Raw genomic sequence first — 13,516 nt, 5'->3', positions numbered from 1 at the left:
CTCCATCCCATCCTTCAAAACCATTCAGAAAGACTTCCTAGACAAAAGTTGGATTTGCTCTTGTTCAACACCAGGATAAACTATATTCCTAAATATGGACAAATACCTTTTCATACCTTACATCTCATTACTCTCCCTTCTTTACTCATTCCCTTTCATCTTCAATGTCTCTCTATTTTTATCAGTTCATAGGTTCATATGCAAGTACTAAGCTATTTGCTTTTGTGAGCCATTTTAAGCCTAGCCAATTTCCTTTAAAGGTGAGAATCAAACCCTGTTTGGGACGAAAACGCATGGTGTTAACGGCGTTTATTTGGTGTTTTTAAGTGAATAAAGAAATCAGCTGCAACTTTCTCCTGGGACTTTCTTTATTTCTTGGTTTTGGTTTTTTCTAAAGTTCCTGCCGTGGTTGCTTACTTCCTAGACAAAAGTTGGATTTGCTCTTGTTCAACACCAGGATAAACTATATTCCTAAATATGGACAAATACCTTTTCATACCTTACATCTCATTACTCTCCCTTCTTTACTCATTCCCTTTCATCTTCAATGTCTCTCTATTTTTATCAGTTCATAGGTTCATATGCAAGTACTAAGCTATTTGCTTTTGTGAGACATTTTAAGCCTAGCCAATTTCCTTTAAAGGTGAGAATCAAACCCTGTGCCTTACACCTATGAGGTAAACACCTTAGCACCTCAACCACTATGCCATCTCCCAACCCTACACACACACACACACACACACATATATATATATATATATATATATATATATATATATATATATGGGTCTACTTCACATGATCGAAATCTCAAATGATCGACTTTCATGTGGCTGAAACCATTTGAAACATCAATCATGTAACAAAACAAATACAACAAACAAAAAAAATAAATAATTGTGTCTAGCAGGGGGGCAATGCACATCCCCGCTACTTAAATATACCAACTCCGAGATCGCACTACATTGCGGAAACACGAGCTTTTAAAAGTTCGACTATCTGAAGGGGTCCCCTCCATATATATATATATATATATATATATATATATATATATATATATATATATATATAGATATATATACACACACACACACACACACACACACACACACACATTTGATAAGCCTGTTTTTCTCTCACTTTTGCACTGCAATTCCTGCTTGTATTATACTAACACCTTTATTTTCTTTATAAACTGGCTAACGTTTCTCTAAATCTTAAATCATTGTCATATAACTTGTATCTATTCTTAACTAATGTTTTCATATTATGTCTAATTTGGCATAATTATTTAAACTTTGTTTTTTTTTATTATCTTTAAAAGCTGTAAAATTATTCTTATTAAAATGTTTTGTAATACTTTGGAGTTTTCTTCTCCAGGCCTTCACTAAAAATGGGCTTCTGCCAAGTTGGACTTTCCCAGTAATCAAATGTCACTAAATAAGTAAATATACAGAACCTGCTGAATGATACTGTCTCATCTGGCATTCTTTTTTATCAGCTGTACTAAACTGAGGAATAGGCATGCTAACATCATAATGGGGATATGGTCATAAAGAGAAAAACAGAGGGCAAAAGAAGGCAACTCATGCAAAATGTGGAATGATCACGAATGAGCAACTCTACATCATCTCAGAAATCAATACTGATGATCTATGCATCTATGTTCTATGCAAAGAGAAAAAGAAATAAAATGAAGCTACTACAATAGCTCACTTCTTTCAAATTCTTGTAGTAAATGCCTTTTTTGTTTGTGTGTGGTATTCAGAATATGAGCAGAACTAGAGCAGCAACCAAATTCCATGACACCAGCAAAAAGACTGGCACTATAAAACTGCTGCTGTACCACAACCACTTTCTTGGTTTCCTTCCTCCCAATAAATTGTTGGCACATATGTATATATATATATATATATATATATATCTTAAATTCTGTATAAAATGAGTCTATTAAAAGGCAGTATGATTTCCTGGGGTATTCCTCCAGGAAATTTACAGTTAATGAAATGAAAGCAAGATTGAAAAAACAAATCATGTGTCTTAAATATATACATATATATATAGATAGATAAGAAAGATGTAATCAGTATGAGACAACCTAACTATAGAAGTCTTTCTGGTAACTTAGAATATGCACTCAGTATGAGACAACCTAACTGAAGAAATATTTCATAGGTTCATACTAGGCTATCTGCCCGAGGGCATTTACAAGCCTAGCCCATAGTTTTGTGGCTTACGCCACCCCTTTAGTTTGGAGAAACTATGCCCATTATTTTGCTGTGCCTCTGTCGAGCAGTGACACTGAGGTAACCCCTGGGGTGTATCTGCGATCTCCCATCCATTGGTCAAGATTCCTCTTGAACAAGGCCAGCGAGGTGCTCTGCCTCACATAAACCGGGATTTTGCTCCATAGCATAGGGAGTCTTTGGGTGATGAATCTATCCCTCCAGCACATCCTATTAATAACCATGTCGAGGTTTAAGTCTCCCGCCCTTGTGGCTCTGAGGGATCTAGATTTTTTGAGATGAAGCATGTTCATCAAATCTGGGTTTGACATGGCCTTGTATGTCAGGCACAGGTCACCTCTGAGCAAGCGGTAAGCAACTGAATATAACTGGAGTTCTTTCAGTCGGGCAGCATAAGACAGATTTTTGAGACCCTTTATCCTTTTGGTGAGGAACTTTTGTGGCCTCTCCAGTTGCTGCAAGTGTCGGGTCAGATACATTCCGAATGAGGCATTGTACTCAATCATTGGTCTGATGAGTGATGAGTATAGGGAGACTATGACCTCCCTTGATCTAGATGTGAATCCCTTCATGATAAGGTGGGCAATGTAGAAGGTCTCCCTAACTACTTTAGCAATATGAGTGTCGAATGAAAGGCTACTGTCAACCTGGGTCCCCAGGTCCCTGATAACTTCTTCTGTGATCAGGGGATTGCCACCTATATGGTAGCTAGGGGTAACCTTGTTTTTCCCAAAGGGTATGACTATGCATTTCTTGGCATTTAACTTTAGGCCATGGCTCTGGCACCAGTTATCCGTTTCTGTGAGACCCTTCTGAAGGATATCTGTGTCAGATGTGTTTTCGACTACGGCGCCCAGTTTGCAGTCATAACCCTCCTGTGTTTGCTTGTACTTCAGAAAAGTAGATTCCAAACAAGAGTGGGCCCAGGACTGAGCCCTGTGGGACACCACTTGTGACAGGCTTTGAGTCTGACATGGCGCCAGCAACTCTGACCCTGTGGGTTCTGTCACTCAGCCAGTTTGCAACCCATCTTGTAATGTATGGGTTTACATTTAAGCTGATGAGTTTTTCAATGATACCCGAGTGGGGTACTGTATCGAAAGCCTTCGCCAGGTCTAGGTAGGCTGTATGGACTGCCTTTCCCTCGTCAATGGCCTTGGTGACTGTTTTGAAAAAGTCAACCAAGTTTAAAAGGCATGATCTGCCTTTGACAAAGCCAAACTGGGTTGGATCCAAAGTCTGAAAATTCCATATGTCTTTATTTATGAGATCCATTATGATCCTCTCCATGGCTTTGCAGATAAGGCTTGTCAAGCTAATGGGACGGTAATTTCCAGGGTCGGTGGAGGCACCGCCTTTGTGGAGTGGGACCACAGTTGCTGTGCGCCACTCCTGGAGTGCGTATCCGGAGGTGAGACTAAGATTAAACAGCTGTCCTAACTGTGGGTTTAATTCCTCGTTGAGTTAATGGAGCACACAGCTGGGGACACCATCAGGTCCCATGGATGCTGTGTTCTTTGCCTTGGAGAGAGCAGTTCTCACTTGGGCGTTAGAGATGTTTGGGGGGCTACAATCATTTGGTACAGATATCTCTCCTTTAGGGGAGAAGTTTGCACTGAACCTGTCAGCCAGTATGTTGGCAATGTCTGTAGGATCAGTAATCTTCACATCATTTTGAACTAATTCTGAGCATATCTGGGAGTTTCCTCCTAGGTTTCTGACATAGCTAAAGAATGCCTTATGGTTGTCTTTAGAGTCCTTAGCTATTTTTTCCTCAAAATTAGCTTTGGATGATTTTATGAGAGCTCTTAGCTTTTTACTTATAGTGATCAGCGGTGTCTTACCTTTTAAGGATTTTGCTCTATCTTGTAGTAGCTTTCTCCTTTTGTTGTAGAGTTTGTTTATGGCTGGGGTCCACCAGACTGGACGCTTACCTTTGGTACAAAGAGTCTTTGTTTTGCTTGGGATTGCCTGATCCATGCAGCCCTGCAGGTGCTGGTAGAAGGCATTTGTAAGTGATTCAGCGGTTTGAGTAATGTTTACCGCCCGCTCGGGGGCCTTAAAGGAGACCACACTAGTCTTTAGAAGTGTGAAGTCGGCTTTCGAGAAGTTCTTCACTGTGGTCTTTTTATTTTGGGTGGGCGGGATGAGGACCTCCAGCGAGATTAGTTTGTGATCTGATCTCACCAGTGAGGGGTATACTTCCGGTGTTGAACATTGTGCTCCCATGTTCGTGATGATGAGATCAAGTATGTTTTCTCCTCTTGTGGGGATGGTGACTAGTTGTTCCATGGCATTTGAGTTTATGAATTCCAGGAACTTTTGGGCTAGAGTGTTTGGGCTTGAGTAGTGTTCCCAGTCTATATTAGGGTAGTTGAAGTCACCCTAGTATGATGGTGTTCGGAGATACATTTATCCCCTCCAATGTTTTCAGGAAGGCCATGTGAGGTTCCTGAGTTTGCGAGGGTGGCCTGTAACATGCTACAAATTGCAGAGCAGTCTTGCCTATGGTTAATTGCACCTGGATGGTTTCCGATGCATCATGCATTGCCACCAATCTTGAGGTGTGGGTGTCCTTGATGAATATGGATACCCCCCCTCCTTTCTTGGTATTGTCCGGATTTTGGGGCTGGAACGCATGATATGAGGTAAAACCTGATAGTGCTGGGGTGCTCTCAGGAGCCTTGAACCAGGTTTCTGTCACAGCACAGACATCGATGTTCTCCATACTGAGAAGGGCCTCAAGTGCGTGCATCTTGAGGTTGAGACTTCTGGCATTGAGCAGCATTACCCTTAGTTTTTTTTCTTTGTTGTGTTCTAGGGTGGTAGGTTTAGAATTTGAGCCTTGCCTAAAAAAGGCACTATGGGGGTGGCAAGAGCCTTTGCCAAAATCCGGAATCCCAGGGGTGACAGGTGCAAGCCGTCCCTTGCGAAGCAGCGTGGCTTGTCCAGCATGTCATCCCAGGCAGACAGACATTAGATCCCCTTTGAATGACACCAGAGTTTAAGCCAATTGTTAAAGCTGATCATCTTATCTCTGTATTGTGGCATCATTCTTGGTGAAGGTAGGATACTGCTCATGGTCAGGGTCATACCTGCTCGGGCTACATAATCAGAGAGCTCCTCTATTTCTCTTTTCATGTAGTCCAAGGAGGTACGTCTCAGGTCGTTTACACCAGCGTGGACAATGATTGAGTCGTACTTGTACCTGCTGTTGAGAGACCTGAGTGCATGCGTTATGTGGCGGATTCTAGCACCCGACAGGCAGCTTACTGTGACCTTCTCCTTACTCAGTCTGGTGAGCAGGACGTCAGTGTGTCTGACTATGGAGTCACCAATGACTAGTGTGTCTGGCATTGTGTTTGGCCTTAAGGGCTGTGACTGCTTGACACACTGACTGTGTGGTCAATGTGTTGCAGGTGTTGTGTTCTGAGATGGTAGTTGTTTGGGTGTCTGCTTTGGTGGCCTCTGCTGTTTTGGTAGATTTTTGATCAGAGCCTCTGAGTATGTCTTTGTGTGTTTGTGTGTATGATTTGAGGTTGTGATGGTATTATGTGAGACTGGGTCTATAGTGTGTGGTTACCTTCTCCTCCTGTCTGGTTTTGCCAGTCCTATGTTGAGAGAGCTCAGCCTCCAGTTTGGCCGTATAGTTGCATCTCTCACATGTATTTGTGTTTTGTGGGAGGAGGAGAGGGTTGTCTGCATACATGAGGCAATTGTAACATTGCCTCAATATTCCCAGGTTCACCAGCTGAGCAGGAGGGGACATTAGCAACTGATCCCTTGACATGCTAGAAGGAATAGACAGAAAAACTTAAAAAAAGGTTCTGGGGGATGTGGGTGACCGAGAAATAACTTAGATGTGTACAGGATGGATCCAGTGAACAATAACAAATTTAGACTTTCTTTCTAAAGATGCCAGCCAGAACAACTAAAGGTACTGCAAGGGCTCCTAAAGAAAATTGAAAGTGCAGCTACTGAGTGTTGTTCAGAGACTGGGGCAGGTAGGCAGTGGACTGATATTTACCAATACTGAACTTTCAAAAAAGGCAAAAAAGAAATTTAGGGATTCCCATTTACTCAAGTTGCAACATTAACTTCCTGGTGGGAAGCTTAATCAGTTCCTAGCAAAGACATACCACACAATGAACACAACACTACTGAAATATTTTAAGACTACATAGCACAAAGAAAGTAGCCCTGCTGGTGGGGGTGGGGAGAAACACATCGGGACCTCCCTACACTGCCATAATTTATAAGGACACACAGCATCCAACAGAAGGAGACAGTGATGTTTCTGCCTGTCAGAGGTCAATATGCCTATCAAACAAAAACTCAGCAGGGCATGTACATTTTCAGAATGATAAAACATGCCAAGTGAAAATTTTTGTTCTAAAAAATCTGCCTACGGAAAATTAGTTCCAAAAGTACACTAAAATGTAAATGTTGTGTAGAACAATCTAACATGTTTTGGTGTTATGAGATATTCGTTGACTTTAATCCTTCATATTTCTACTTACTACTATAAGAACTCATCATCAACTTTCAGCTGTTCCTGCTAGGGATCACCACAGCAGATCATCTATTTCCATTTCTTCCTGTCCTCTGCATCTTGCTCTGTCACACCAACCACCTGCATGTCCTCTCTAACCACATCCATAAACCTTATCTTAGGCCTTCCTCTTTTCCTGTTACCTTCATCCTTAACATCTTTTTCCCAATATACTCAGCATCCCTCCTCAGCACATGTCCAAACCAACATAATCTTGCCTCTCTGGCTTTGTCTCCAAACCTTCCAACCTGGGCTGACCCTCTAATATACTTATTCCTAATCCTGACAACCCTCATCACACCCAATGCTAATTTTAACATGTTTAACTCTGCCACATCCAGCTCTAACTCCTGCCTTTTTGTCAATGCCACTGTCTCCAACCCATATAACATAGCTGGTCTCACTACCCTCTTGTAGACCTTCCCTTTCACTCTTACTGGTACTCGTCTGTCACAAATCACTCCTGACACTCTTCTCCACCCACTCCATCCTGCCTGTACTCTCTTCATCTTTCTTCCACACTCACCATTACTCTGAACTATTGACCCCAAGTATTTAAACTATTCCACTTTCGCCACCTCTACTCCTTGCATCCTCACCATTCCTCTACCCTCTCTCTCATTCACACACATATACTCAGTCTTATTCCTGCTGACCTTCATTTCTCTCCTCTCTAGAGCATATCTCCATCTCTCTAGGGTCTCCTCCACCTTTCCCTACTCTCACTACAGATCACAATGTCATCTACAAACATCATAGTCCACGGGGACACCTGTCTGATCTTGTCTGTCAACCTGTCCATCACCATTGCAAATAAGAAAGGGCTCAGAGCTGATCCTTGATGTAATCCCACCTCCACCTTAAACGCATCCGTCACTCCCACCGCAGACCTCACCGCTGTCACACTACCCTCATACATATCCTGTACCACTCTTACATACTTCTCTGACACTCCCGACATCTTCATACAATACCACAACTCCTCTCTAGGCACCCTGTCATATGCTTTCTCTAAGTCTACAAAAACACAATGCAACTCTTTCTGACCTTCTCTGTACTTTTCCATCAACACTCTCAGAGCAAACATCGCATCTGTAGTGCTCTTTCCTGGCATGAAACCATACTGCTGATCACTAATCTTCACGTCCCTTCTTAACCTAACTTCCACTACTCTTTCCCATAACTTCATGCTGTGACAGATCAATTTAATCCCTCTTTAGTTACTAAAGCTCTGCACATCACCCTTATTCTTAAAAATCAGTACCAAAACACTTTTTCTCCATTCCTCAGGCATCCTCTCACTTTCCAAAATTTCATTAAACAATCTGGTTAAAAACTCCACTGCCATTTCACCTAAACACCTCCATGCTTCCACAGGTATGTCATCTGGACTAACAGCCTTTCCATTCTTCATCCTCTTTATAGCTATCCTTACTTCCTCCTTGCTAATCCATTGCACTTCATGATTCTCTATCCCCACATCATCCAACCTTCTTTCCCTCTCATTCTCTTCATTCATCAACCCCTCAAAGTACTCTTTCCATCTGCTCAACACACTCTCCTCGCTTGTAAGTATGTTTCCCTCATTATCCTTTATCACCCTTATCTGCTGCATATCTTTACTACCTCGGCCCCTCTGTCTAGCGAATCGGTACAGGTCCTTTTCTCCCTCCTTAGTGTCCAGCCTTTCATACAACTCACTACTATAAGAACTGCAATATTAAAAAGTTGTTGTTGGTTCTTTTGGCTTTTCCTGGTTAGGGGTCGCCACAGTGGAACTCCGGTCCGCTAATGACTGGTAGTTGATTTTTACATGCTGAGTTACCAGCCCTGATGCACAACCTTCAACGAAGGTACGCCCATTCACGCTTGTCTCCACGCAGAAGACGCTCTAGCTGAGTATCGAACCGGACAGCGTCTTATTGTGAGGCGACAATGCTACCGCAGCACCAGCAATCGGCAAATAAATAAAACCACTAAGAAGCACTCCTACCAATATTCAGCTATACATTCAAATACCCATACTTCTAAATTGTAATCCTTAAAATATTGTACAGTAGGTGTCACAGAAACTGAGCAACTTGCATTCTTTACTTAGTGTGTTATTACAAAATGTCAACTCACTTGAGAAGTTCTAGTGTAATAATTCCCTTTGGTTCAGCTTCCACACTTTTTCCCCAGAATTTGAGTTTCGGATAGATTGAACCATGGAATACAAAATCACTGTTCAGCCCTTCTGCATGGAATGCACTCACTGGTGGATGATGGCTCACCTGTTCTGATACAAGTCTGAATCCAAGATCATCTCTTTAAGGAGTTAAAAAAATACTGTCATTATTACAATATTTATCTTTATGTACTAAAATGAGAACAGCATAGCCTAATGTTTAGTAACCACAAAAGATTCACAAAATGTTTAATGTCACACAAAAAAGCAAACAAAAAAACTGTCATTCATACGAGCTGGTTAACATATAAAGATGTATGCATGGGTGGGATAGTGAATGAAGTTTGCAATAACATTTTTAGTACCTTTCATTCAATAGTCTGTCATCTTCTTGGACTAGCAATAGAAACATATGTCACTTTTCGCCACCAGTAATGAAATGCAAGACACAAAATGATAGTGAAGAAGTGAGTTATGCAAATATTTCCAATAAGTAGACACACACAGATGATGACATTTGTGGGCACTGTGACAGCATCTCTGAGTATATATTTTGGCTAAATTAGAAAGAAGACAAGACAGTACCCAAAATGTAAACACCATAAGTCTTCCTAAATATAGGGGGGAGTGTGTGTGGGAGTGCTGTAGACAAGGTCAGCAGGCAGAAGACAAAACATCAATGTTAATTAAAAAGAAGCTTAAACTTAAAATCAAAAGTATCATTAAACATCATGACCACAATCTGGAAATCAGCACAAGTCTGCCCAGTCCAAAGAAGCCGAAACCTCTAGCAATCACTTCTGACAAATCTCTGGAGAAATTTGTATGTAACCAAGTCCCCACTTACCTATAAAAATGTCACTTATTCTCCAATAAACAGCATAGATTCTGGGAAGGAAGGAGTACTACTGACAGCATTCTGGACACTGGCATGACATCTCAACCTGCATGGATAAAGGGAACCTAACAGGTGCTCTTTTCATCGACTTGCCAGAGCCTTTGAAATGGTGGATCACTCCATTCTACTATCCCACCTGTAAGATATTAGTGTTGGTCCAAAAAACACTCAGTGGTTCCAAGATCCTTTCTCACAAACAGATCCTTCAGAGTAAAAACTGATGACTCCATCTCTCAGACTACCACCACTCAATCTGGTTTTCCACAAAGTTTGATACTTGTCCCTTGCCGCGACCATTTTACTTACCCCAACTGCAACTTACCCTTTATGTAAATTATATGGTCATCTATAGATCTATCCTTTTTAGAGGTAAGCCATCAAGCATCCAAAATCAACTTTGAGTTGATGCCCCAGAACTAAACAAATGGCTTACCACTCAAAATATCCTACTCAGCCCTTAAAAACTAACTCTGGAATAATCAAAAGGCTATGAAAATGGCCAAACACTCTCTAGATCAAATAATGATTCAGTAACATCAAAGAAACTATTTTCTTTAGATACCTGGGCATTTGGTTAGATCATTTCCTTAACTTTCAGATGCACACTGAGAAAATCAGATCAGATAACAACTACCTCCTATTTTAGTCCCAAAAACATTCTCAGTTTCTCTCTCTCTCCACCTGCCAGAGCTACCATACTTAAAGGCATTCTGTTTGAACAGCTGGAGTATGGCTTACCAACATTTGCCACAGCCTGAAACAAAAACACCATCCAAGGCATCAGTGAACTTTTCAAAGAAATCCAATAAGTTTAGTAGGTATGTTCTATATTTTACAAATCCAAATTGGTTTGGGCCGAGGTTTTTCAGGTCAGCAAAAATGATAGAATAATGGGCATGTCTAAAGCCTTGCGGTTATCTTTATAGTTTGCTCTGACTGTTAGTATATGCAAGGTTTTGCATTACATTTTGAGCTATTTGTGCATTTCAGTTACTAGCTTTAAGTCTGTTTTATACTGAGAGACTGAGGATCTGTGCTTGCCATGCCACATTTTGTTGTAAAACGTGTTTATATGTGAATTTCTTTTTCTGAATTTACTATTATTATTGCGATGAATGGGAATAATTTCTGATGTACCTGTTTGTAAGGGAAAATGATTCAGAGGAGTAAACAATAACATGAGGTACTGGAGCTATTTGGAGAATGTCACCATTTACAGTTGTCAAGAAAGGTTGCAAATAGGAGAAGGTTTGCTCTGGAGTAATCATAAAATACTGTGTATGTGTTTGGGGGGGGGGCTTAAAGTGGATTTCAGGTAAGAATGTTACTGCTAGGAGGTTTCAACAGCAGGAAAGAGTAGAGGCTGATAAAGACAATGTCATGATTATCACCCCGGTGGGGAGGGGAACACTTAGATCAGGAGAATGCACATTATACCATGACCCCCCATTAATATTCCAAAACGTGCATGCTGATTGGCCAGCGTGCACATTGTAAATCGACTTATACTAATGGAAAAAGGTCCGGTCGCCCGGACTTTTTCCATTAGTATAAGTCTTTTTAAAAACACTGTCTCACTATGTTAAAGGAGTTTAACATAGCGACACAGGTTTAAAAAAAGCAACGGAGATCTCCGTTGCTTTTTTTAAAGTTGTCTCGCTATGTTAAACTCCTTTAACATAGCGAATATGTAAAAGCAACGGAGATCTTACTTACTCCGTTGCTTTTTTTTTTAAACCTGTCTCGCTATGTTAAATGGGTTTAACATAGCGAGACAGCTTTAAAATAAGTAACGGAGATCTCCGTTGCTTACTTTAAAGCTGTCTCGCTATGTTAAACCCATTTAACATAGCGAGACAACGGAGAAAGCAAGATCTCTGTTTCTTTTTACTGTTTCGCTATGTTAAATGGGTTTAACATAGCGAGACAGCTTTAAAATAAGCAACGGACATCTCCGTTGCTTATTTTAAAGCTGTTTCACTATGTTAAACCCATTTAACATAGTGAAACAGTAAAAGCCACGGAGATCTTGCTTTCTCTGTTGCTTTTGGCCACAGCTCTGATGTACTGCGTGGGCATGCGCAGTACATCAGAACTGCCGCGGATACCAGACAGCTGCGGAAGGGCAACAAAGAAGCATTATACAATGCCATTATTTAAGAAAAGTAATTATTTCTTTTCTTAAATAATGTCATAGTATAATAACAATAACCCATGCTTGGGTGTGGGTAATGCGGGATTTACCCACGGTTGTCTGTTTGGTCCCTTGGGCTTCACCCTCGGGACCAAACTACGCCAACCGTGGGTAAATCCCGCATTACCCACACCCAGGCATGGGTTATTGCTATATTAATACAATTTAGGAATCTTTAGAATGTAACTGGTGATAGTTTTATAGGTGTGCCAGTTTTCAGTGCAAGAGTTGAAGACACACACAGTAAGTGTGTTTGGTTTGAAGGACAGCTTTTCAATTGTATTTATCTTTTTTTGACTGGGTTACACATACTTGGGTCTTTTTAGGGGAGGCTCAAGGTAATATTCAAACTGACTACTGTAAATTTGTCCTGGGCACCAGGAACTTGCACTTTTTCTTTATAAGTGCTGTGGGATCTTTTGCATCCACCTGAGCTACAATACCTCAGGCAGGTGGGACCACATTTTAACATCTGATTTGAAGAACTGCACACTCAGTAAATGTAGCTCCCTCTTTATGCTGTACTACTGTGTCAGTAATGGAAAACTGATTCAAGCACCTGTGGTGAGAATAGAAAGCAAAGCCCTCTGATCTTCCAACATCAAAACTAAGTTCACTACCTCTTGATTTTAGGCAATGACACTTACTGGTTTAGGCAATCAGGGTTCTCTAACTGGGACACAGAAGGTGAGCCAAGTACAGCTTGCAATAATACAAGCACTTTTATTGGGAGTTATCTGGACTTCTGGAAGTTTCGGTGTGATATCATGCATGCTTTGTCTAAATATGGATATGCCCCTCCTGTTCCATGTGGGCATAAACCCCTTATTAACTGCTGAACCCCAGCAAGGAGGGACTGTTGATATTTACATTAATGTTACCCAATGCAAAGGACCCCCCCAACACACACAAAATATAAGCAGCTACAAACCTTATAATAAAGACAACAAAGCAACACTATATACTAACATTAGTTTTCAAAAGCAGTTACACACAACCCAATTCTGGATAATTTCTATGACAACTACCCTAGCTACTTCTACAAGCCCAAGAATGGACCTATATAACTACTCTAAAATATCACACTTTGATGCCAGACCTGCAAATAATAAACATGCCCACATCTAGGCTAATAATGATTGCTACCAACCACTTACAGTCTGAATATGTGAAACCTACCTCAAATCACAAGAACCTAACACAGACATCACCTCAAATGGTCTCACAATATTCTTATTAAGGAGTACTCACAAAGATGCACGAGTGGTTATCCTCAAAAAACACCATAAGCCACCCAAGTGTGATATCTCACACTTACTACCACAACACACTATGAATTAATTGCCAAACTAAATCAAGAACCAATAATTATTAGAGACTCTAACCTTGGCTGAGAGGTGTATGACCTCTGTTCTGACAGCAAATCTAAACATTATGGTCTGTCTTATGCAGTAAAGTG

General features: G+C 40.9%; 1 protein-coding gene across 1 annotated transcript in view; it reads right to left on the bottom strand.

Annotated features, from left to right (window-relative positions):
- The window catches only part of OSBPL1A (oxysterol binding protein like 1A), a gene marked incomplete in the record, with an annotated part of 2,690,541 nt that overhangs the window by 423,761 nt on the left and 2,253,264 nt on the right, over window positions 1–13,516 (bottom strand). Inside the window, 1 exon segment of the mRNA XM_044065352.1 lies at window positions 8,923–9,105. Coding sequence (XP_043921287.1) covers window positions 8,923–9,105 — 183 coding nt within the window.

This window comes from Protopterus annectens, chromosome 3.part0, assembly GCF_019279795.1.
Source record: "Protopterus annectens isolate FY-2018-M chromosome 3.part0, PAN1.0, whole genome shotgun sequence".
In the NCBI taxonomy this organism is placed as follows: Eukaryota; Metazoa; Chordata; order Ceratodontiformes; family Protopteridae; genus Protopterus; species Protopterus annectens.
This window is presented reverse-complemented; position numbering and strand designations above follow the sequence as displayed.